General features: G+C 45.5%; 1 protein-coding gene across 5 annotated transcripts in view; it reads left to right on the top strand.

Moving 5' to 3' along the window:
• Bcat1 (branched chain amino acid transaminase 1) overlaps positions 1-24,818 on the top strand; it is an 82,955-nt gene that overhangs the window by 14,080 nt on the left and 44,057 nt on the right. For 2 of the 5 annotated variants that reach the window (NM_001394001.2, XM_087656336.1), the window contains 1 exon segment: positions 20,330-20,440. In NM_001394001.2, the coding sequence (NP_001380930.1) occupies positions 20,330-20,440 (111 nt within the window). 5 annotated transcript variants of the gene reach the window in all.

Below are 24,818 nucleotides of genomic sequence, written 5' to 3'. Positions count from 1 at the left end.
GACTTCCTGCTATGATTCATTCTGTGGACTTAAAGTAGATATGACTGATTTTTAAAAGGATAAATTACAAAATCCTTTCTTCGTAACTGCAAATTGCTGCCTTCCAGTAAGAGAAATGGTCTGAGAGAATTACCTTGCTTGTCCATACTTTGTTAATCTATAACAAGTTGCTTAGTTATGAATGCACGTAGGTTCTTGGGAATAATTTGTTTTTTTTTTTTACCTGTACTATGTAATGGCTTTTCAAAGGTATTCGAGAACATGCTGTTTTTTTCATAATCATTCACTGGAACTAAAAGATAATCACCCTCATGATTTTATACTGTTTGAAAGATTTTACCGGGAGAAAAAACAAAGTTGTTGGAACATCATTCCTTCTACCCACCAACACTGTGTGTGTGTGTGTGTGTGTGTGTGTGTGTGTGTGTGTGTGTGTGTGTATAAAACCAAGCTAGCTCAGTCAACAGGGTCTTGAGGGAGAGAGTGAGGACTGAAAAGAAAAAGAAAAAAAAAGACAATTAGACAATACTATAACATAACTCCAGTCAGTCTTGTCTGCTTTTATATCATTCTAGGTACATACAAAGAATATGGTCACTCCTAAGGCATAAACAGAGAAGTCAAGGAACAAACAAAGCAGAGACAAAGGTCCCATGATTACTGTATTCAGGGTCTTACAAGACCCTCAAAATACAAAGAACACATTTCTTAGCTGTATTTGTCTTGAGCCTACTTCTATGTCCTGGCCCAATGTCCAATTCTTAGAAGTGGGCCCTGAAAGCTCTCCACATCTCTCCTTTTTTTTATTTTACAAACAAGACTGCATTTTTCTAAGGTAGTTCTGACAAGAATGCCGTCCTTACACATCATGGAATGTGTATTACCAACCACTGCATTTCTGTCTTAGGTAAGGCTCTGTGTGAAATCTTACCCATCATTGACTGCCAGCCTGTTAAATTAATGACTCTGCCTCAAGACATGTATCTTGGCTGCAAACATGTTGATGTTGTTAAAGGCAAGTTTTATCGAAATGGGTAGGAATAAAAGTATTCCGAGGACAGGAAGGACCAACATGATCGAGCTATATAATAAGCCATTCTTGAAGCTTGACCAAGAAGGAAATACTGACCTTAAGCCACAAATAATTTTATCAGCAGTATCCACAGCATTCTTTAAACTCATAATCTCATTGTGCAAAGTTAAAATATCCAGAGAGGTGTTAGAATTATGCTAAATACCCTGATAGTGTCTTTGAATTTACTCCCAATTATAGTGACTGTCATTGTAAATTTTAGAAGTGACACAAATCCATTGGTATTTCATGTGACACCCAACATGGCTTCTTACTCTTAAACTCTGAACCTCCTCTCCAATAATTTGAACGGTATCATAAAGAGAATCAATTTGGTGTTCTAGACGCCTATCTAAATCTTGAATATTCAGAGCATTAGTAACATTTCTTGCTAAATGATTAGCAAAAAACAGCTGTCTTAATTTCTTGTGTCTAAGCGATTGCAGAAGCGGTGGTGCTGGCCAGTAATGTAATCAAAGCATCTGTATCAGTAATACTCAAGCCCGCTACCCTCCTGCTTCTACTTAAAGACTGACTCACTTTTTCCAATATTTGTAAGCTTTTTGCAGAATACCAAGGTCCTGTTATACTCACAGGCAATAAAACAAAAGGTGGTTTGGTAGACAAGACATGCCAGATATCAATGCACTAACACAATTAGAAAGTGTGTAATTAACACAGTTTACATTAAATGCCATAAGAGAAACAAAAGTAATTTTAACACGACCAATTAATAAAAGATCAGGAACTTCAACACATGCACTAACACTTGTTCCAAACCCAGATCCTGTCCCAATTTTGTCTATAGCCAACGTAACTTCAAAGAGAGCTGCAGCTAACTTCCAGATATGCTGCTGGGAATGGCCTGCTTCAGATTACCGAAGACCTATGGACATCTCCTTTTGCCCAATGTTCGATTGATTCACTGCCCGATCAATAATTTGCATATTGTTAGGAACATTAAACCACATTGGTGGTTGATTATAACATTCTTCCCATTTGACAATTTTGTTAAATGCCAGTTCCCCATTCTCTGTGGTTTCAGACCCACAAGGTCATATCTCATGAGGATCAGGGCAGATTCCCATTAGGCTCGCCCATTTCTATGCTTTGTGAAACGTTTTCCTTCCAAATTTGAGTGAACACAGAAACACACCCATCCTTTGTACTATTCTTCACGAAGAAGCGAACAGCAATCCCATCGCCAAATGCATTGAAAGTCGTGGTCTTATTATAAGTTGACTCCCCTGTCCAGGGTGATCCAAGGAGTTTGGGTATTGCTGGTCACGAGAATCTCCAGTCTGGACCACACTGCTGGATGTATCAGTGGTGGGTCGGGAACACAGGCCTAGCAGATTTCATTTTATGCAGGAACCGTTGTCATCATCCAAGGGGATCAGCAGGAGGATGGGATTGTGCCATTTGCCTCACCAGCCTTTCTGTCAGCCACCATGCTCTACTTCCTCTCTGTGAAAAGCCGCAAACATGACCGTCGTTCCTGTGAGCACAGGGTTTCCATTTCCCTGAAGCGTATGTAGTGGGAGTGTGAGGTTGACAAAAATCGCTCAGCGGCTGAACGCCCATGACCATCCAAACTTTAAAAGCTTAAAGTAAGAACAGCATGTTTTAAAGAGTTTTGTGTGTGTTTGGAGATGTAACTCCCCCTTTTTTTTATTTAACAAAGATAATTGTTTTAAAGTTCCATGGACCCGTTCCACAATATCTTGTCCTTGGGGATTATAAGGAACCCCAGTAATATGAGTAATATTAAATTGTTGACAGAAAGTCCCAAATGCTTGACTGCAGTAGCCAGTTCCATTATCTGTCTTCATATGACTTGAAACACCCAATACAGAGAAGCAGCGTAGGCAATGAGTAATTACATTTTTAGTTGCTTCTCCTGTTGAAGCAGTTGCAACAAGAAAGCCTGAGAAGGTCTCAATAGTCACATGTACATATTTTTAATCTTCCGAAATCAGAAATATAAGTAACATCCATTTGCTGTAATTGATTAGGTACAAGTCCTCCATGATTAACACCATTATGTGGTACGGGAAAAAGTTGAGGACATTCAGGACAAGTCTGTACAATTAGATGTGCACATTCTCTAGAAATACCAAGTTGTTGTCCCCAGCTTTTACTGTTTTGGTGATGAGATCGCTTGGCCAATTATTCCTGTGTAAGGCCTATGATCTGCCTGGTTGCAAATCTGCTGTGGCATTGCCCTCACTAAGGAATCTGGGCAGTCCAGTATGAGCTCTTCAATGTCCTATAAAGTAAGGAACAGCACGTTGTATTTGCATAAATAATTGCAGAATTAACCATTTCAGGCAATTGTAAACCATGAGCTATATATTGGTGGCTATCAGTATACAAACTGAAAGCTTGATTTTTCAACATTTCAAAAATAGCAGCTACCACACATAATTAAATTATCTGTGCTGAAGTGGGGTGGGGTAGGGACTCAAGAGAATGAACACATAATCCAATTACATATGCTGCCTTTGCATTAGATGAGACATCTGTAAATACAAGTAAGCAATCCTCTATGGGCTGCATGTGCAAATTTACAGGAAATACAAAAGCATGCATAGAGGCAAATTGTAACAACTTGTTTTTCGGATAATGATTATCAATTTTGCCTGAAAAGTTTGTGCATGCAATAGGCCAAATATCAGTATTCTGCAATAACCAAATTAATTGCTGTTTGGAATAAGGAATGAATGTTTCATTGGGTTCTTTCCCAAAGTACTTCCTGACTCTATCCTACAATTCTGTATTAACACAGCAACAGCTTCATAGTAGGGTGTTAAAACTTGGAGACGAAGAAAGATGAGTCCACATGAATGGTCCCTTTTGTCAAAGAACTGCTGTGGGCACATAAGAAGTAGCAGAAATACAAACAGCCAACAATTGGTTATGGTCTATATAATGTATCTGCTGTTGGCTAACAGCTTCCTACTTTCTGCAAAGATATTCGTCCCTCATCAGTTAATTGCCGAGGGGAATTAGGGTTTGCATCCCCCTTGAGAATATCAAACAGGGATTTAAGTTCTCCTGGGGTAAACTTAAGATGAGGGCTTAGCCAATTAATATCCTCTAACAGCTTTTGAAAATCAATTAAAGCAAGTATTATTTGAATTTTCTGTGCCACAATTTGTTTAGGATATAACTGATGTCCTAAATATTGAAAAGGATATTGTCTTTGAAATCTTTTCTGGAGCAACAACTAATCCCTAAGATTTTAAAGCTTATAGTAGGGCTGGAGAGATGGCTCAGAGGTTAAGAGCACTGACTGCTCTTCCAGAGGTCCTGAGTTCAATTCCCAGCAACCACATGGTGGCTCACAACCATCTGTAAAGAGATCCAATGCCCTCTTCTGGTGTATCTGAAGACAGCTACAGTGTACTTATATATAATAAATGAATAAATCTTTTAAAAAATAAAGCTTATAGTAAAACTCCTTCAGAGGGATCAGCCAATAAAATATCTTCCATATAATGAGTAATATACACAGAAGGATTCAAAATCCTAACCTCTGGTATTGAAGAAGCAACACAATTTTGACATAATGTAGGGCTATTGGCCAGTCCTTGAGGCAAAACTTTCCAATGATATCACTTCATGGGTTATTTAGAATTACAAGCAGGCACATTAAATGCAAACCACTTGCTATTATCAGAATGCAAAGTAGTATAAAAGCAATCTTTTAAATCTCTGATAATTGTGCATGTATGTTTTTGGAACAGCAGCTCGAGTAGGCAAGTCCGGTTGTCATGCCCCCGTAAGTTCCATGGTTTCATTAATCTTTCGTAAATTTTGCAATAATCACCACTGGCCTGATTGTCTTCTTTATTACAAATTTAGGTGAATTCCAGGGAGGAACTAGAAGGTTCAGTGTGTCCAGTTTGCAATTGCTCCTGCACTAGCTGTTGAGTGGCTGGAATTTTTTTTCTGAAGTAAGCGACCACTGATTTACCCATACAGGAAGACAAATTTCCCAAGTAATTTTTTTCTACATGAAGTGTCAATCATCTCCATTAAAAATACCCTAGACCTGGTTTTCCTTTCCTGGGGGTAACAAGAATGGGTTCTAATTCTCCCTGATTTTGTTTTCCTAATCTTTGGAATAATCACACATTTTTAGTGTAACTTTGTTGTTTGGACTGTATAAAAGGATTCCCATGTCCTTCTTTGCATATCTTCCCCACAAATTAACAGGCAAATTAGAAACCATGTAAGGTTCAAAACATCCTTGGTGACCCTCCTTGTCAGTGTAAGAGATCACTGCTTTGCTTAGGACTCTGACTTTGCCCTATCCCTTGTAATTGAGTAACAGTGGTTCTAGGCCAAGATCCAGGTCACTGAATAGAGGTCATTACAGATCCATTTGCCCCTGATTCCAGCAGCCCTGTAAATATTTTTCCATTTATTCTTAAAACTAGTTCAGGTCTTTAGGCTTTTATCGCTTGGATCCAATAAGCATCGGAAGAACTAAATCCTTTTTGCTCCTTGAACCTTAGTTTTAACCTTATTTGTTGTCATAACCAACAGTCTAGGGAGTGATTGAGCAATTCTCTGTCCTGGTTGAATGACAGAACTATGTGTAGGTACAGAAGTCATAATTTTAATTTCCCCAGTGTAATCTGCATCTATAACCCCTGGGGCAATCATCAATCCTGCCACAGTGGCACTCTTCACAGTAGCAGTCCTACAGTTCCTGACAGTAACTGACCACATATTCCAGTAGGAAGCGCCTGATCCCCTACAATACTGTGTAGGTGGGGGAACTGAGGTCCAGTCCTGGGCTGCCCGGGGTGGCTTGAAAGAGATCCTGAAAGGATTGTTTTGCTGAGGAACGAACCGCATTGCCCAGTAACATTGTTTCAAGGCTTGGGGCTGGCCCCCTCTCCCTAAGGGAGAGGATTTCCTAAGTTACCTCTCTTAGACCTGCATTCAGAAGCTCAGCACAGCCCTCACTTGTGTCTAGGACAGAGTCCTGGTTTTTTTCATCACTATTTTTTCTGAGTTCTATTTGGACAACTCCTCACTTGGTGCCCTATCTGTCCACACCCAAAACAACTTCCAGGAGGCCAATTGACCCTCCACTTCCCTTTTCCAGTCTGTTGAAACATAACAGTAATTCCCTGCAATGCGGCAGCTATAGCCACACCCTGCTCGTAAGAGGGACCAAACATAATCTAACACAGTGGTAATGGTTCCACTTCCAGTCTTTCTCTAAGGTCTTGTGGTAGCCAGGTAGGCCAAGTTTGCATTCTCATAAGCCAATTGTTTGGCTGAAAGCATCGAAGCATTAGCATCTCCAAACTCTCTCTCTCTGATGCTTTAATCAGCCTATCAACAAACTCCTGAAAAGGTTCATCAGATCCCTGCCTTATTTTTGAGATATCTTGAGACAAATCCCTTTTATTAGGCAAAGTATCCCAGGCCCTAGAGCACTGGCACCAATTTGAGCATAAGTACCAGGATTAAATTGTAGCCCATTCTGTGTATCCTCATATCGACCTTCTCCTGCTAACATCTCATAAGTAACTGGATTGTCAGCTCTAACGCTCGACGAGGCTGTCTGCTGGCATCTTTCAAAAACATTCCGTTTTCCATGACAGATAATCTCCTCCCCACAAGCATGCTGTTTCCGGTCTGCAGGCGAAAGAGCCTCAGTGGACAGGCCATCCAATGTAGCCATGGTGAATGGAGCAGTAGGTCCGTACTGAGCACAGGTGGTTTGCATTTCCTTTAGATGTTCAAAAGGAATGGGAGTGTTGCATCTAACAGTGTTCCCCTGCTGATCCTGTGCGTCAAACCCTGGGCATTGAAACGCATATCCTTGTACATCCTCCCCTTGTTCTACAGCCTGTTTCAGTGCGGCTTGAACAGGTGACAGCAGAGTAACACTTGCATTTAAGGGACGAGTTTTCCCTTCATTCCTGCTGCTCTTTAGGGTCCCCAGAGTAGGCAAAACTCTTCCATTTTGGGCTCTACTATTGGTACGTCCTCCTCAGAATCTGAGCTTCCGATGCCGTCCTCAAGTCTTTCAACAAGCCCAGCTAATTGTTTTTTTGTTTGTTTGTTTGTTTCACCTTCTTCTGTCTCCGGGATATCCTTGCCTGTTCCTTTGCAAAAAAAAAAAAAATACCTTAAAAGAATCCCGTAAAGGAGGCCAATCCTCATTATGATATTTAGCAGCTTCTTCCTCCAATTCAATTTTTTCTCTGGGATCCAGAGCTCATCACCCCTCTTTCCTGCCTTGTCTGACGCCTCAGAAATAGGAGGTGCTGAAGGGACAGCATCGTCTTGCTTTCACCACCCGTGTCTTCTAATATCTTACCTAATTTTATAGTTTCATGTCTAGGACCTAAGGTATCTCTAATTAAAGGTCCAAGGGCCAAAAGCATCTACGGGAATTTTCTCAGGACCATATGTTGTGTGGTACCCGTTTATCCCTTCTCCCACTTTCTCCCATGTCTGTAAACTTATATCTTCCTCAGGGAACCAAGGACAGATTTCTATAAAAAATCAGACACTGGGTAAGCTGTTTTTTGATGTATCTCGACTCCTCTAGACTTTAGCATACCTTTAAGCATACGTACAAAAAACATCCTACCATTTCCCTGCCCATTCTTACAGGGTTTACTCACTGCTGGCCCAAACTCTCCCTCACGTGTGCTTCCTTTTCCCACCATCTCCTTCACTCTACCGTGGTACTCAGCTCTGACGTTGTGAAGCCACCTGACCAAGTCAGCTCAGTCAGTCAACAGCGTCTCAACGGGAGGGAGGAGTGAAAAGAAAGAGATGATCAGACAACACTATAACATGACCCCGACCAGTTCTGAAGCTGAAGTGGTTTTATTTTTCTCCAGTCTGCTTTTATATCATTCTAGGTACACACAAAGAATATGGTCGGGCTGGAGAGATGGCTCAGCAATTAAGAGCACTGACTGCTCTTTCAGAGGTCCTAAGTTCAAATCCCAGAACCAATATAGTGGCTCACAGTCATCTGTAATGGAATCCAACACTCTCTTCTGGTGTGTCTGAAGACAGCTACAGTGTACTCATCTACATAAAATAAATCTTAAAAACAAACAAACAGGGGCTGGAGAGATGGCTCAGTGGTTAAGAGTCCCGACTGCTCTTCCAGAGGTCCTGAGTTCAATTCCCAGCAACCACATGGTGGCTCACAACCATCTCTAAAGATATCTGATGCCTTCTTCTGGTGTATCTGAAGACAGCTACAGTGTACTTATATATAATAAATGAATAAATCTTTAACAAACAAACAAACAAACAAACAAACAAAAAACCCTATCATTTAAAAAAAAGAGTATGGTCAGTCCTAAGGCATAAATGGAGTAGTCAAGAAACAAACAAAGTGTAGACAAAGACCCCATGATTACTGTAATCAGGGTCTCAACAAGACCCATCAAGATACAAAGAACACTTCCTTTTATATTGTATTCATCTTGAGTCTGCTTCCTTGTCCTAGCCCCATGTCAAATTCCTGCCAAATTCCAAGAAGGCACCACCAAGAGCTAGAACTATCTGTCTGTCCATCCATCTGTCTGTCTGTCTGTCTGTCTGTCTATCTATCTATCTATCTATCTATCTATCTATCTATCTATCTATCCATCCATCCATAAACACACACACACACACACACACACACACACACACACACACACACACACACAAGGTGTCCTTCACTGTACCTCTGTACTTAGCTCCGACATTGTGAAGCCACCTGACCAAGCCAGCTCTGTCAGTCAACAGGGTCTTGATGGAGGGAGTACGGATTGAAAAGAAAAAGACAATATATATATAATATGAATTGCTTGGAACCTGCTTGTTGGAGCATCCAACGTGTGAATGTCTGTCTGTCTGTACTTGTATGTGTGAGGTTGCTGGAGCTTGCCCTTTTCTTCAACGCTTCTCTGTATGTGTGGATGTGCTTGATTTCTCCCTTTTCTTTCCTCTAATTGATGGCTGCCATAGGTAGCAGCCCCCGTTGGAATCTGGACCGACACCCATCAGCCCTCCCAGCACTGATCCCCCCACTGCCTGCCTGCCTTGATTTACCCTGTGGTGTCAGAGCTGGTCACCAGTGTCTGGAATCTGTCTTTGGTTTCTTTCCAATCAATATGCTGTTTGAGCACATCAACCCGTTCACGGGCTTCAGTTCCTGTCCTCCACTTGCGAACAGCGTCTACACTGAACTCCAGACCTGTTGGGGCTTCACAGTGACTCCTTGTTTTAGAGCAAAGTGAAGACAGAGGCAGGTAAGATCTTTAAAAATGAGATTTTCAAGAGAGATCATTTGTTTATTGTATGTGTGGGTGTGGCTATGGTACACTCTCAGTCTGACCAGTGGTGGGTCAGTGCCCACAAACTGTGTGGATCTGGGGGATCAAACTCAGTTGTCAGGCTTGGTGGGAATGCCCTTTCACACTCACGAGTATTGTCTCCAGCCTGCAGTGTTGTCCTTGGTAAGCCTTTATTTAAATCTCTCCCAAGGTTTGCCTGGCAGAAAACATCTGCGGGAGGGAACATCTTGGCAGCACGGTTCCTGTTTCTTTTTTCACTCTCTTTTAAAAACATCAGAGCTTTTCTTTCACGTCGCCAAGGGGTAAGCCACAAAAGTTGCTAGGGCATGAAGAAATGAATAGCGTAGGTCATTGTGTCCCAAGCCCTCCTGTCATCAAGCCACCACAAATCCCAGTATGTCCTCCCAGCTTTGCCTCCCTGAGAAGCCACTCCTAGTCGGGGCGGAACAGGGTTACCACATTTGCTACTACTGTGCCCCTCTTCTTAACCAAAAAGAAGAAAAGCGTCTCAGCGGTTGATAGCATGTACTGCTGTTACAGAAGACCCGAGCTCATTTCCCAGAACCCTAGTCTGGTTGCTCACAAAAGCCTGTAACCCCAGGGGCGTCCAACATCCTCTTCTGGGGTCTGAAGGCACTCACAGGACCATACACACAGGCACACAATGCACATACAATTAAAAATAAAAATAAATCATTCGGCTAGGAATGGTAGGGCGTGCCAATTAAACATCGGTCCTCGGAAACCAGGAGCAAGAGTGTATCTGTGAGCTCAGAGGTAGCCTGGTTTACATATTGCGTTCCAGGCCAGCTAGGGCTATGTAATGACACCCTGTTTAAAAATAAATCTTGAAAAATTTTTAAAAATTACGTATTTATTTTCGGGCCAGAAGAGGAAAAAGGAGCTTCCTGGCAAGCCTTTGAGGTGTAGCTTGAGCCATTAAAATAACTATGTCTACCACCATGATGCTCAACTGTGGTCCTGAGAAGCCTACATCATGCTCTTGGGTGGATCTTCTTGCTAAGCCTTGGTCTCAGTGTCTGTCTGTCTGTCTGTCTGTCTCTAAATGTGTATAAGCATTTTGCTTCCCTGTTTGCATGTGTACTATGCCTGGTGCTGTGGAGGCCAGAGGAGGGTGTTGGAGCGCTGGATCTACCCATGATTGTGAGCTGTCTGTCACGTTGCTACTGGCAACTGAACCTGGGCCTCAGCCAGAGCAACCAGTGCTCTTTAGCAACCAGGGCTCTTTAGCAACCGGTGCTCTTTCCCACTGAGCCACCGTTCCAGCCTCTCAGGTGTTGTTATTGTTACCATTTAAGATTGTCAGTGCTGGAGCTTGAACCCTGGGCCTTGTGTATGATGGCCCGGCAAGCTTCTTCTTTCTTTCTTCTCAGCCTTCTTTCTTCCTCATAAGCCTTAAAAAATGCCTTTGCCCAAATGCCAATTCTTCTCTCTGCTGGTTTACCCTCAAAAGCCGGGGATCCAGTTTTATCTGAGAGTCAAGGTGTCTACCCGAGGAACAAGGTGTCTCCTCGGGATGCTGTGATGGACAGTTCCCTGCCCAAACTGACAGTGGCATTTAAGGTTCTAGAGAGCACACCAGGAGCAGGCACACCCTTGGTGCTGTCACCCCAGGAAGCTTGATGGACACGTTCAGCCTGCTGGTGTTTGCTCTGGACTTCGTGATTTCCCAAGGAGTGGTAGGTGCCTGATTGTGTCACGTTTGATGGGACACATCGGTCTGTTGAATGAAAGGGTTGCCAGAACAATTGTGCAAACCACTGAGTTTATTGGAGGGAGTCTATCGGGGTTTATGAGAGTGTGGGTGAGGGACGTACTGTGACTTTTTTCCTCAGGGCCATGCACAGTTTGGAGTAGAGACTGCCTTGCCCAGGCAAGGAAACAACACAGTGGTAGCCTGGGGCTGTGGTAATGGTAAAGGTACCATTGACACTTCCAGTATGGTCCCAGGACTTGAGAGTCTAGCTGTCATTTCCTGGTGTGGGAAGGCTACAGAGAGGCAGGCCTCTGGGATGCAGCCTCTGTGAGTCAGCCATCTGTGACACATGGGACTTGGTGGTGATGCAGCTGTTTGGGGTCACCCACGCTCCCGTGGGTGAGCCCGGAAGCGTTGTCACTGAACTGCCTCTTCTGGGGCCTGCACTTTGGTCTGTCATTGCTTGGTACCCTGTAGGGGGTGAAGAGGTGTCTGCTCACAGCTCCTCAGAAAAAGTTGATACAGCAAGGGTGACTTTCACGAATGCCTGTGATTCAGGCAGCTGCTGTCTGGGTTTCTCCTACGTGACAATTCACAGGAGCCGTCTGGCTGAAGCCTCATCCTACAGTGAGCTACCATCTTCAATAGACCTCTCTTGACCACGTGCCTATGGGGCGGGAGGGACTGTCAGGTGTGTTATGCTCAGAGGACAGAGCTCCACAACCAGAGGGACACCTCGCAAATGACTTACCGAATACAAATATTAATTTAATTTAAAAAAATGGAGACAGCCTCATGTAGTCCAGACCGACCCCAAACACTTCTTTTTTGTTGAGTCAGGGTCTCATTAAGTTGCCCTGGTTGTCCTGGACCTACGGAGACTTTCTGACTCAACAGAGATCCCTCTGCTTCTACTTCCCAAGTGCTGGGGTAAAAAGACTTGAGTCATCACCCCCGCAGCTGACCTTGAACTCCATTCTACTGCTTGTGTGTCCCAGGTACTGTGATGACAGGCGTGTGCTCCTATGCAGTCCATGTGTGATTCCCTGCATTTCCAAGGTTTGTCGAATGTATAGAGCACTCTGATGAGAAGAACCCTTCAATTAGCCGTTCCCTGAAGACTCTGGTGATTCAAATTCCCATGTTTCCATGTCTCAGTTTCCTGGGAATCTTTTATCATCATTGGCCACCAGCCGCACCCTCACCAGCCACGCCCCCAACAGCCCCACTCCCACCAGTCGCACCTCCCCACCTTTGCATGTGTTGATCACTTCCTGCAAATAAGCCCTGCATGTGCTTCCTAGAACTGGGAAGACAGTCACGGACATGCCGTGTTCTGCCATGTCTGTAGGCTCTGTACTTGTTGACTAGGGCACATCAGGGAGCAGGCTGGCTGTGGTCACATGTGTACCCTCCTCCGTCCCCATTTCCTTTCTTCTTCCTTCCTTCCTTCTATTAAATTACTTACAGAGTAATAAGCTTCTTTATGGCATTTTCATAATACTTTTGCTTTATGCTCCCCCACTTCTCCGCCATGGTCTTCCCCCACTCTGCCTTCCCCTTTCCCACTGCACCCTTTTGCCCCCAGTACCTCCTTACTTGGGTTTTCCTTCCCATGCACTCCTCTCCCTACATCGCTTCCCATCTGGTGAACCCCTAGATAGTTTCCTGGACTCTACCTACATTTTCTCCCATCTGGCTACAAGTGGTTTTAACAATTAGAAGCTGGAATCCCCAAGTGGGAGACAACATATGGTCCTCTTTATTCCCTACAGAAAAGTGTGACAACGGTTTATGAAGTGCGATGGGTAATTTTGGTTGTATACTTTGTTACACTGAGAAGGACCCAGAACAGTAGGTACCCTGGACATGCCTCTGCAGTGTTAACCTGGGATGGAGGGGTAGACCCACCTTGATTGTGAATAACACATATCACAGCCTGGACTTCCAGACTGAGTAAAATGGAAAAAAAGGAAAGCCAGCCCCAACTAGCTTTCCTGTGTCACATTCAAATCTGTCCGGATGTGAATGTGAACTGGCAGCCTAGTTCCTGGCCTGTACCTTCCCACCACAGTCAGACTGTTTCCTCTTCATTGGAGGGCTGATGTGAACTCTTCCTTTCTGTTAGGTATTTCCTCACACTAACCAGGAAGTAACTGATATGTACTTGATGTTCATTATCTCGAGTCTCCTGGGAATAATGTAAATTACGGTAGGAGAAAGTATAGCAGAAGTTTGTGTGGCCTAGGATGTGAATGCTGCCTCCTTCCCATCCAAACATGTCAGGGGTCTGCAAGCCCAGCAGCAGGAAATGTTACTTGCTTGCATGCCTGCTTGCCTGCCTGCTTGCTTTCTTGCTGTCCTGGTTACTTTTGTGTCAATTTGACACAAACTAGAGTCATCCAGGAGGAAGGACCCTCAGCGGAGAAAATGCCTCCCTGCAGACTGTCCTGTAGGCACGGTCTTGGTTGTTGATTGCTGTGGGAGGGCCCAGCATATCTTGGACATTGTCACCCATGGGAAGGTGGCCCTGCCTTGAATTCTCTCAAAGATGGGCTCTGATCCCAAAATGTGAGCCAAATAAACCCTCACTCCCACGGTTGCTTTTGACCGTGGTGTTTTTCACAGCAGCAGAAAGCACACAGGCGCGTTTTCCTGTGGACACAGGAAGACTGCAACGCTGGAGACCCTGGAGAGAGCCAAGTGGTGCAGGAGACAGCACAGGCAGAGGTCGCTGGGCTGGGCTGCTCTAGAGACCATCAAGGAGAGCTAGGGCTTGCTGGCAGAGGCAGTTCCTCACATTAAATCTGAACCAGATTTGAGCAGCACCTTTATCTTTACGTGGTCATCACCGGGGGCTCCTGGGCTGCTCCTTTTGTGTCTGCATATGGTTTTATGCTCGTGAGTGCAGAGCCTGTGGAGATGCAAGAGGGGATCCCCTGGGGGCTGTAGTTACAAGTGGTTGTAGGGAGCTAGGAGCCAGACTCCGTCCTCTGCATGAGCAGCAAGTGCTCTAACCATTGAACCATCCCTCCAGCTCTGATGGCTCAGTGGTTAAGAGCACTGACTGCTCTTCCAGAGGTCCTGAGTTCAAATCCCAGCAACCACATGGTGGTTCACAACCATCTGTAGTGAGATCTGATGCCCTCTTCTGGTGTGTCTGAAGAGAGCTACAGTGTACTCATGTAAATAAATAAATCTTAAAAGAGAGAGAGAGAGAGAGAGAGAGAGAGAGAGAGAGAGAGAGAGAGAGCAAGTCCCATCTAGTACAGTGGTATATGGACTCAGGAGGCAGAAGCAGGCAGATCTCTGTGAGTTCGAGGCCAGCCAGGACTACACAGTGAGACAAGCGTGTAAAATAAAATATTCTCTAGAGTCTTGAAGGAGATAATCTGTTTTGGTTTTAGCCTCATTTAATTAGGTTTAATAATGTCTCCCACTCAGAACTGGAAATGTGGATCTATTTTTGTAAAGTGCAAAACTTAAGCCCAAGTGTTTCCTAACAAACACTGAAATCTCTAATCTCTGCTTAGACTCCTTTTCTCTGCCCATCTGTCACTCCTGTGGCAGAGCCTCAAGATGGCCGGAGGCTTTCCAGGGTAAGGCTGTCCTCTGTGTGCAGAGGTAATGGGAAGCACACAGGAGGGTGGGGGAGTGAGGGGCAGGCTCAGGTGTCTGGTCTGAGAGAAAGGAGCCTGGGTGTCGGAAGCGTTTAGCACATTCATTTTCCGAGTGACACTGCATGGCCATGTAGTCTGTCTTTACACGGCCACCCCATGACACATTTTGTGTGGTGTTCTGAGGGAAGAGGAGACTCCCATTACCAGGTCACCTGTGAACTGCCTCTCAGCAGGCTTGCCCTGTGCAGATTATAGGAGCACGGGTAAGGAGATTTAAAGATTAGGTCATGGAGTGTTAATCGATTGTTCTTGCAAAAAGGGACAATTGGATTTAAGAGGTTTGTGAAGAAAATGCAAACACACACACCACACACACACACACACACACACACACACACACACACACACACACACACACACACACACGTTGAAAGAATACATCCAGAAAACAGAAAACACCAGCACTGTAAAAGCAAGAACGAGTCAGGCCCTTTGAGGCAGAGCTGAATTAATTTGCAGTTCCCACCTCAAGTGCTCCCTGTCCATACTGGGATAACAGATACTCAGTCACTGCGGACGGAGGTCAAGGTCGTCTGGGTTTGACCCCAGCACACAGCATAACCTGAGCATGGATGAATATATTGCAATTCCTGCACTGAGGTAATTGAGGGAGAATTAGAGGTTCATGCAGTATGAATACTTAGTGACTTCGAACCCAACTTTGAAGTCAGCATCAGTTAAGTGAGACGTCTCAAAAATGAACAGACTTGATCACAGTGACAGGTGGCGAACCACGACTTTTCCTCTTTGTCATTGAAGCGTCAGTCACCATCTATATCCAAGTCCAGCTGTGGATCTGCATTAATCCCATCTACTGCCAAGATCTTTTGACGCAGCCGAGTGATACTGTGCCCAATGGGCATGGCAGAACGTCATTAGGCAACATTCATTGTTATGTGTCTTTAGCAGAACAATAGTAGGTTTTCCTCTAGGTCCATGACTTATCTAGTCTCAAGGTTTTGGCCACTTCAACAGTGTAATGAGTGAGTCCCACCTCGTAGACTGGGCCTTTCAATCTAATACAAAAGTTGCTGGTTACTCCCGAAATGGTAAGCGAGGGCAGAAAGTTTATTTGAGGAATCAAAATGCTGGGCTGTCTTGTCAGGGGAGTGGGTGTGTGAATGGAGCAGGAAGCCTTTAGGGGACAAAGAGGGAGGGGTGCAGACCAGAAAAGTGTAGGTGTCAGTGCAGGATGAGTCAGGAACTTGATGTCTTTGCCAGAGGATCAGGTCAGTAAGGGATAAGATGGCTTTCCTGGTAAACAATCTCACAATAGGTGATTTCTGTCAGAAGCTGAACTTAGGACCTTGTTTTTGTTTTTGTTTTACCCCATAACAGTCCTTCTGTTTAACTGAGTCAAGCCAGATTCGTTCTGTTTAGGACAAAATCACCAACACTGCCCTTTGGGGACCAGCTTTGTATCCAACAATAGCATTTGTGCCCCACCTCACCGTTACATCTTGCAGTCCGGTCTCTGTTGTGGATCTCATGGTCCACAGGTGGGTGATAGTGGTGATTCCTTTTCTCCTCTAGTGGTCCGAGAAGTACTTTTCAGTACCATGCATGTTGGTCTGGAGGGGTAGAGTTTCAGCTAGGCTAGGCCTCCATGTTTGATGACATAGACAAGTTATGTTTCCAGCAACAGGGCCTTACCAATCAGGTTATGGAGAGTAACCAGTGGCCTTGGCTATAGCCCGTGATGTTTGGGAGAGTCCTCCGGACCCCTTTGGCCAACTACTCAATAGGATGTACTCCATTCCTGGCACCGGAGGTTTTATTTGGTGGCATAAGGTATCTGGTTGGGCGTTGTGGCTCCCTCTGTATAGTGATTCCATTTAAGTTCCCCTCACACCTGTGTATTTTTTGGGGGGGGGATTCTATAGTAGTAGGTTTCCATATGGCTTTTCAAGTGGCCTTTAGTGTTATTAGTATCTTCTCATATCCCCCCTCTCCTTTTCTCTCACCTCCCCCATTCCATCCATTCCTCTTTGTCTTTTTGTAATACTATGCTTGATTTCCTCTTCCTTGGAAGAACCCCCTCTTCTCCCAAGTCCTTTACAAGCTACCATCTTCTGGTTATTCATAGGAGCATGCCTATTTAAAGCCTAAAAGCTAACATCCACGTGTAAGAGAAAACATTTGATATTCGTCGTTCCAGGTCTGTGTTTCTCAAGCAGGATGACTGTTTCTGGCCCCATCCACTTACCTGCACATTTTGTTTTTCTTAACAGTTGAACCACAACCTTCCTTTGTGTAAATGTGCCACATTTTATGATCCTATCTGTTAATTAATTGGTGGTTATCTAGGTGGTTTCCAATTCCTGGCGATTTGGGTAGAGCAGAAGTGGACTTGGACAGTAAAATGCGCATGCCCAAGGGCGCCAGGGCAGCAACGGATGCCGACAGTAGCCAAGATCTGTTGGATCTTGACGTAAGTCAGTTGGAAGCTTTTTGAAGAGCCTCATGTGGCAGGTCACATCCTGGCCAGGTGACCGACAGACCCACCTAGACTAACTCCTTATAGAGAAGACAGCAATATTTAAAGTTCTAATCTTTGGGGCAAGAGGTCAAACTCAGTTTCTGTCTTTTTCTTGATCAGGAAAGAGGAAGTAGTTCTACATGGGTGAGAGCCTCCGGAATTGCATATAGAATTTTAAATCCTAAATAAGGGTAGCTGTGAAATATCCCTTTCTAGTTTTACCTGGAAAACAGCAGGCGGGGTTCAAGGTTGACCAGGGGAAGGGTCCACCCTCTTGGGCCTCCAAGATTGCTGCTCTCTGTCTAGCTACTTTAATAGAAGGACTTTGGAACCAGGCGGATTGAACTGCTTTCTCCCCAGAAAGCCATCTTCCTATTTCAAAATCCAGGGACCACTATTACTTTGTGAAGGAGGAGGGCTCCCTGCCTGTAAGCTGAGACATTGACTGAGAATCCCTGGAACCACCGTGCACTTTAGTAACTATGAACAAATACACCTCAACATTAAAAAAAGTTAATGAGAAACACATACTGGAGAAACACTTCAGGCTGTTGGAACAGGCCAGGGCTTTCCACCCAAGAGGAGGGCAGAGGGGGCTAAAGCTGGCCCCTCTCCCTTTTCCTTCACTGAACCCAGAAATATATCTAAGCTTCTTTTTCTCTTTTTAATATTGCTATAGAAGCTCACTGTCAGAAATGCCAAAACGGTATTCCTGGGAAGGCACTATTTTTAACTATGTGTCCCTGTGTACGCATGTTGTTATACCGTGTGGAGAGCTTACATTAGCAGAGGAAAGACTCTGCGTCTGAACTGCAGCAGAGCAATTCTTAGGTAGGTCCTTTATGACCTTTGCAAGCAAGCAGAAGCGTTTAGCACAAACACATTGTTACAAGGTTTTAATGTCATCATGGTGGGCCAGTTTTCTTTCAAGTCACAATGACCTGGTTCTCAGAAGGTCTTTGTGGTCTAAACAACACCAATTTTATTTTCCCGGAGAAGTACAAGTATTAACACTCTGGAAAACAGTCTGAACAATAGGGAGAAGGGAGGCCCTGTTATTATTTAACTCATTTTAAAAAATCGATAGTGAGGGCAGAAATGGAGTTAGCTTCTAACACCTGAGTGCAAGGCCTCAAGACCAGCTGGTGTTGCGTCCCTGGGGGCTGGCAGTGGTTGTGGAAACGGATGCCAACCCCTGGTGTTTGCTTGTTTGTGTGGGAGACAGGGTCTCACTGTAGGGTCAGTCATCTTTGTCAGCCTCTCAAGAGCCGGGTTAAAAGCGACAACCACCACACCGACAACCACCACACCATGCTGGCAGGGCGGCTGTTTTGCCTGAAGCATAACACATGGTGATTGCTTCTGAGGCTACCGGCAGGGTAGCTAGGTCGTGCGAACCGCGACACAGAGCCCTGGAGAACCGGATTCACGTTTTGAGGTCTGTTGCAAGCCAGAGCCCAAGCACAAATGCTGGTCCCTGCTACAAACTCTGGTCCAGACAGCGCCGTTGTGATGCTAATGTGTCGCCGAGTTGTCCCTGCTGGGTAGAATTCCTGAGTAAAGCGCGGGTGCTCCTGGGTCCTGGATGCGCGCGCCCAGCCATGCGTGACCGCACGCACCCGTGACGCGGAGATGCTGCAGAGGCTGCGCTCGTCCCTGCGTCGGGTGCCTGCTGGTGGCTCTCCCATCATACCTCTATCGCCTGCCCCGCCGAACTGCAACCCCGGGCTCTCGGCAGCGCCGCTGTGCCACGCATTTCCACGCGCCCGCAGCTTTGTCATGGCCTACTTGTCCCGGGCAACTGCAACCCTGGCCCGCCAGGTACCTGCGTGGCAAAGGGCGAGGGGCGCTAGGACCAGCATCCTGCGGGTCTCACTCGGGGGGGGGGGCTACTGCGGGAGGGCGCCACTAGGCTTTCCGGTAGCCGCAAGGCACCACTGGTCGCGAAGGGGTATAGGGTGTGTGTGTTTGGGGGGGGTCACCGCTGGAGACTCGGAGATGCGGAAAACTCGGAGGTTGTCACAGAGAATGCAGGGTTTGGGAGACGCTAGGTCGCAGCGGAGGTCGCCACTAGGGAACTCAGGGATGGAGGTAATTCATGGGTGCTCTCGAGTCGCCACCAGTGACTCAGGAGCTAAGAGTGTCTCCCCCGGGGCATTCTGGGGTCATCCTGGGGCTCTCCATTGGGCACCGAAGGATCACTGTTGGGATTCAAGGGTCATTACAGGAATGCTGGGGTCACAGTCGAATATGGGGAGAAAACGTGGGGGTCGCCACAGGAACTGGGGCACGTTAGGGATGGCTGAGATGTCACCAGGGATTCTGGAGTCTAGGCTAGGAAAACTGGAGGATGACGGGGAGATTTTTGCCACCAAAACATCCGGACCGCTGCCTCTGCCTTCGACCCCTTCCTTCCCTCCTTCCCAGCTATTTAGCAAACTAGCTCCCAGCTTTTTGAATGAATGCCTGCCTCTTTCACTAGTTAATTCCGAACCACCGTATCTTTTATTTATTTAATTGCTACCAGTATCAAGAGGTCTTGTTTTTCGAATGTAATGTTTTGGCCGCCGCCAAAGCACGGGGGACCCTGCGGGTGGAGAAAATGGTTTCAGCCAGTCTGCGTCCCCTCAAGCTTGAAGCAGCCTGCCTATTGTGCGCCTGTGATTGACAAGACCACGAGGCTGAGCGCGCTCGAGAGATTTTTTTTTCCCCACCTCTCTATAAACGGCTTAAACCCTCGGTCTAGACGACTTACTCGGACATTCGGGAGACAATTGCCTTCTTGTTCATTGCTGGAGAACCCTGGCTCCTGGGCTGACCCGGAATTTAAGGAGCTCCTCCCCAAGCTGCTAGAAGATATATTAAGTCAGACCTGGGAGGGTGGGAAGCCTAGGACAGTCACTCCGGCTGGAGCTGGCCCTGTGTGTTGGACGGTCCAGGTTTGGCTTTTCTGTCTTCTGTGATGGTAAGTCCCTTGATCAGGTCCCCGCATTGACCCACCTGGCTTTACTTAATGGAGGTTTAATTATTTTTATTTTAAAGGACTGCAGTAATGGATGTTCGGCATCGTATGCTGAAGAAGAAGAATTAGAAGCTTCGACCGAGTCGTATGATGAAGAAGGAGGATCAGAAGCTTCGACCCAGACGTTTAGGGTAAGGCATCTGTGGGGTGGTGGTTAAGTTACTGAGTTAATGCATTTCTGGTTGAAATTAGGGGTTGGGGAATTTTTAAACCGAATGAGTTGTTGAATTTTAAATTACAGCCAGGGAGGGGGAAAAGTCATTGGAGATTACAGTCAGCAGAGCAAAATTTACCCGACAGCAGGCTGTTTGTTTTATGAATCATACATTTTATGGAAAATAGCGAATTAATGAATAGGAATCCGAGGTGGCTTTTTACATTGCATCAGCTTAATCCTTCGCTCTGCTTGTCCAAGAAAAGGGCACTGTACCTTTTCTCCTTTAAAAAAAAAAAAGTCACGGAATACGTTTACAGACCAGGATTGGGTTTTCTTTCCATCTGAACGTGTGGCGTATGTCTGACACGGTCTCATGCGTCCCAGCGGAGTTATTGGAGGGAGAGAGAGAAAGATCTCATTAAGTACTCATCAACCCTCTATCCTTCTCCACCAGCCCCCAGCCTGGAGGGTTTTGCTGATCTTCATGGGTGCTTGGCTCTGCCACTTTCCTGGCTCTGATATCCACTGTCAATTGTCACCCATAGTACAGAATGTCCCTGTGACCTCACATCCTGGCAGGCAGGGTCCAGAGAGGCAGTGGAACTTGACTCATCAATTTTGTACCGCAGGGAAGGAACACTCAGTGTTCGGGGACAGTGCTAGGAACTCGAAGGGGAATGGTGAATTCAAGATAAGCCCTCTGCTCACAAGCGATTTGTTTTAACCCAAAAGACAGTAAAATATACTACAGTGAGGTGCTGTGGATTTTGTCTGCGTGATTTCCGGTTCGTTAAAGCAATTTCACTGCAGGGCTTCCACGATGCCCATGTGATTCATACGTGACCGGTCAGTGGAACCTGGGCTCAGTTCTTTAATTTCCTCCAGGACTCAGCTCTAATACATGAGAGGTTTGGGGTCGTACTGGCTGATCTGGAACTATACAGGCTGGCCTTGAACTCCTGCTAACCTTTTAAAGACAATGATTCAGCAAATCGGTATCTAAAAAAAAAAAAAAAAAGAAAGAAAGAAAGAAAGAAAAGAAAAAGAAAAGACTATGCTTTCATGCAAAGCATTCAGTGCAAGATAGAGTTCATAGTGAAAATAGTGTATTTGTTAATTGAAATTTGACCTGCTCTGCATGTGTTCTTGGTGTTGGACCGAGACAGTATCGATAATCTGGGGAATAAAAATGATGGGTTTTATTGGAAGCACCATCTTGGTTTTGCATGGTGCTGGCTGTTGGACCAGGGCCTTGGACACACTCTATTACTGAGTCACACTCTTAGCCTCGATCCCTGCTTCTTACAGTTTTCTGTCCGCTAATTTACTGTTGCCTCCCAGGTCTCTCCTAGGTCCTTTTCTTATTATTGTCCCGTTCCCCTGTGACAGGGCCCCATTAGAGTGAGGGTCAAGTTTTCCAGCTGGGCAGAGAAAGCAGTCATCCTTTTTAATTTTTTAAATATAATTCTTCAAAAATTAAAAAAATCTGTTGTCATTTTTAAATTTTCATATATTTATTTGTTATTGTAAGAGGGCACCATTGGTGCCTGTGTGGGTATCGGGTAAGTAGGAGGGGTTGTCTCTCCCCTTTCCCACCAAGGCTTGAGCGCTCTGGAAGTCAGGCTTGTACAGTGTGCCTTTACTCTTTTTGTGGGCTGTTTTTCTCATTTTTTTTTTCTCTCAACAATTTATTTTTAAGTGTGCATGTCTCTCTCTGTCTCTCTGTCTCTTTGTGTGTGATTACGCGCGTGCGCATGCGTGCACATGTATGAGTGCCATTGGAGACCAGATGCCTCTGGGACTGCAGTTAGAGATGGCAATGAACCTCTTGACACAGTGCAGGGTAGTGAATTTGGTCCTCTGGAAGAGCTGCCTGCACTCTTCCGGTGAGCCATCTCTCCATCTCCTTTTAAGGAGCTGTATTTATTACCTCGGAGTCTTCCTATGGACCCCAGAGATGAGCTCTCTTTGTCTTAGTTTCCTCTGATTGACCCCAAAGCTGTAGAATTTTCTTCTTCAGACCTCATTAGATTCTCAGAGAGGCTCTATAAACAGCACAGACTAGATGAGCGCCGTCTTTCTCAGTGCAGCAGAAACATGCAGGGGCTCCCTGGGAAGCCCCGTGCTTCTCAGTGCTGACGCACCAGGCTTAGGGCGAATTTAGTTCAGCTTCCAGCACGGAGAGGAACGGAAGTGCTCAGGTGCCTCCTTGTGAATGTCAGATCAGGAAATTGTTCCCCCCTTCTTAATTTTTACATGTGTTGTTTACTTCTTTTGTGTATGTGTGTGGGCACCCGCAAGTCAGAACAACTTGTAGGAGTTAGTTCTTCCCTTCTACGGTGTGGGTTCCAGGTTCTTAATATGCCCTGTGTTATTCCTCAGTTACTGTGCTGTCCTGTTTTCTTCCAATGAACGTGATATTAGACATCACTGTACAAACCCTGGTTGGTTAGATCCTCCCTCCCCCACTTTCTTTCTGACCTAGGATCTCATTGTGTAACCCTGGCTGGCCTAGAACTCACCAGGTAGACCAGGCTGGCCTGCTGACTTGGAACTCAGGAATCTACCTGCCTTAGCTTTTTAAATGCTGGGATTAAAGATGTGTACCGCCCCATCTGACTTTTTAAAGATTTATTTTACTTTATGGAAGCACTGCATGGGTCTTCCCTCCACATGTATGTGTGACTGGTGTCCACATAGGCCTGAGAGGGTGTGGGTTCCCTTGGGCCAGGATTACAGATCACTGTGAGCTGCCATTGTGGGTGCTGGAATTGAACCCAGGTCCTCTGAAAGAGCAGCTGGTGCTCTTAGCTTCTGAGCCTTGTCTTTAGGTCTCACCCCACCTCACTTCTACTGAAGCCCTTGCCTTTAATCCCGGCACTCAGAAGACAGAGGCTGGTGGATCTTTGAGCTCAAGGCTGTCTGGGGCTACATAGTATATCTGTCTCAAACAAACAAACAAACAAACAAACAAACAACCAAAACAACCCCCTAACCTTTGATCTCCAGAGTTGTTGAAACTGTCTCAAAGAAAGAAATGTCTTAAGTTCTTGGTGAAATTATAAAGGCCACAACATCTTGTGTTACTGGATATAGGGCAATCTTTCTGTTTAAACTGGAATTAGAGGGAAACAATCAGGGGAGAGATTGTGATTCATACAAACAGAAGGAACATCTGGAAAATTGTTTTTAATGGATTTATTTATTGATTTATGCGTGTGAGTACACTGTAGCTGTCTGCAGACACACCAGAAGAGGGCATCGGATCCCATTACAGATGGTGGTGAGCCACCATGTGGTTGCTGGGAATTGAACTCAGCCTCTGGAAGAGCAGTCAGGGCTCTTAACCACTGAGCCATCTCTCCAGCTCTAGAGGAAAAGCACTAACTTGAATATAAGGTGTTCTGTGTCTCAGCTTGGCTATTAAGCAGCTTTGATGCTTCGCTTGGTTTAGCCTGGGATAATTGTAGGTGGGCCCCACTTCTATTTGTCTACTTTTTGCAGTGCTGGGTGTTGTGCACTTTTACACCGTAAGCAAATGCTCTGCCCCTATAGCTTAGGCTCTGGAAGCATTTTAGGAGGCGTTCAGAGCATACAACCATATAAATGATACTGTGGTTGTCTTAACCTGGGGATTTGAACTCCAGGCTCCTTGCTTTCCCAGCAGGTACTCTTTCCCACTAAGCTATCGCCCTACTGTGGGAAAATGTAAAAACCATGAGCTAGATCACAGATCACGTTTCAATGGACCCAGAACTCCGAGAAGCTGGGGCTGAGTAGACATTTTTCACAAAGTTTCGAAAGCGATGTTTAGCTTGGCAGACAGACTGTGGATCAAGAACTACCTCGAAGTTGATCTCAGAGGCTTGGGGGCCCAGGCCTGGGAAATCACTGGTGTGGAGGTAGGGAAGCCTGGTGAGGTTGGACAAAGCTCAGCATTGCTCAGACTCTTACATCTCACCACAGCTGGCTTGCTTGTTCAATCACTAAGCCTCCAGGGAAGACAGGAGAGTCTCTCCTCTGCAGGCTTCCCTGTTCCCTAGACAGGCAGGGGCTTGCAGAGGGGTATGAACGAGGTTTCCTGTGCCTACTGAGCTTATAGCAAACTACCGTCCTGGAAAGAAGGAGATGGCAAAGGTTGTGGTCTCAGCAAAACAGCCAGAGAGGCCTTAGAGAGCTGGTATATCGGGGCATAGCCATCTATCTTGGTCCACACTTTGTCTTTCCCAACTGCAATGGCTGTAGGATCCCTGTCCTTTCACCTCTGTTTTCTCATTCCTCTTCTTCCTGCAGCAGGGGTCTTTGCTATGTCCTACTTTGTCCATCTGCCTGAAATACATTGCTCCTGGGTC

This window comes from Rattus norvegicus, chromosome 4 (genome assembly GCF_021556685.1).
Source record: "Rattus norvegicus strain SHRSP/BbbUtx chromosome 4, alternate assembly SHRSP_T2T, whole genome shotgun sequence".
NCBI lineage: Eukaryota > Metazoa > Chordata > Mammalia > Rodentia > Muridae > Rattus > Rattus norvegicus.
Note: the sequence above shows the minus strand (reverse complement) of the source record. Positions and strands in the feature narration are given on the sequence as shown.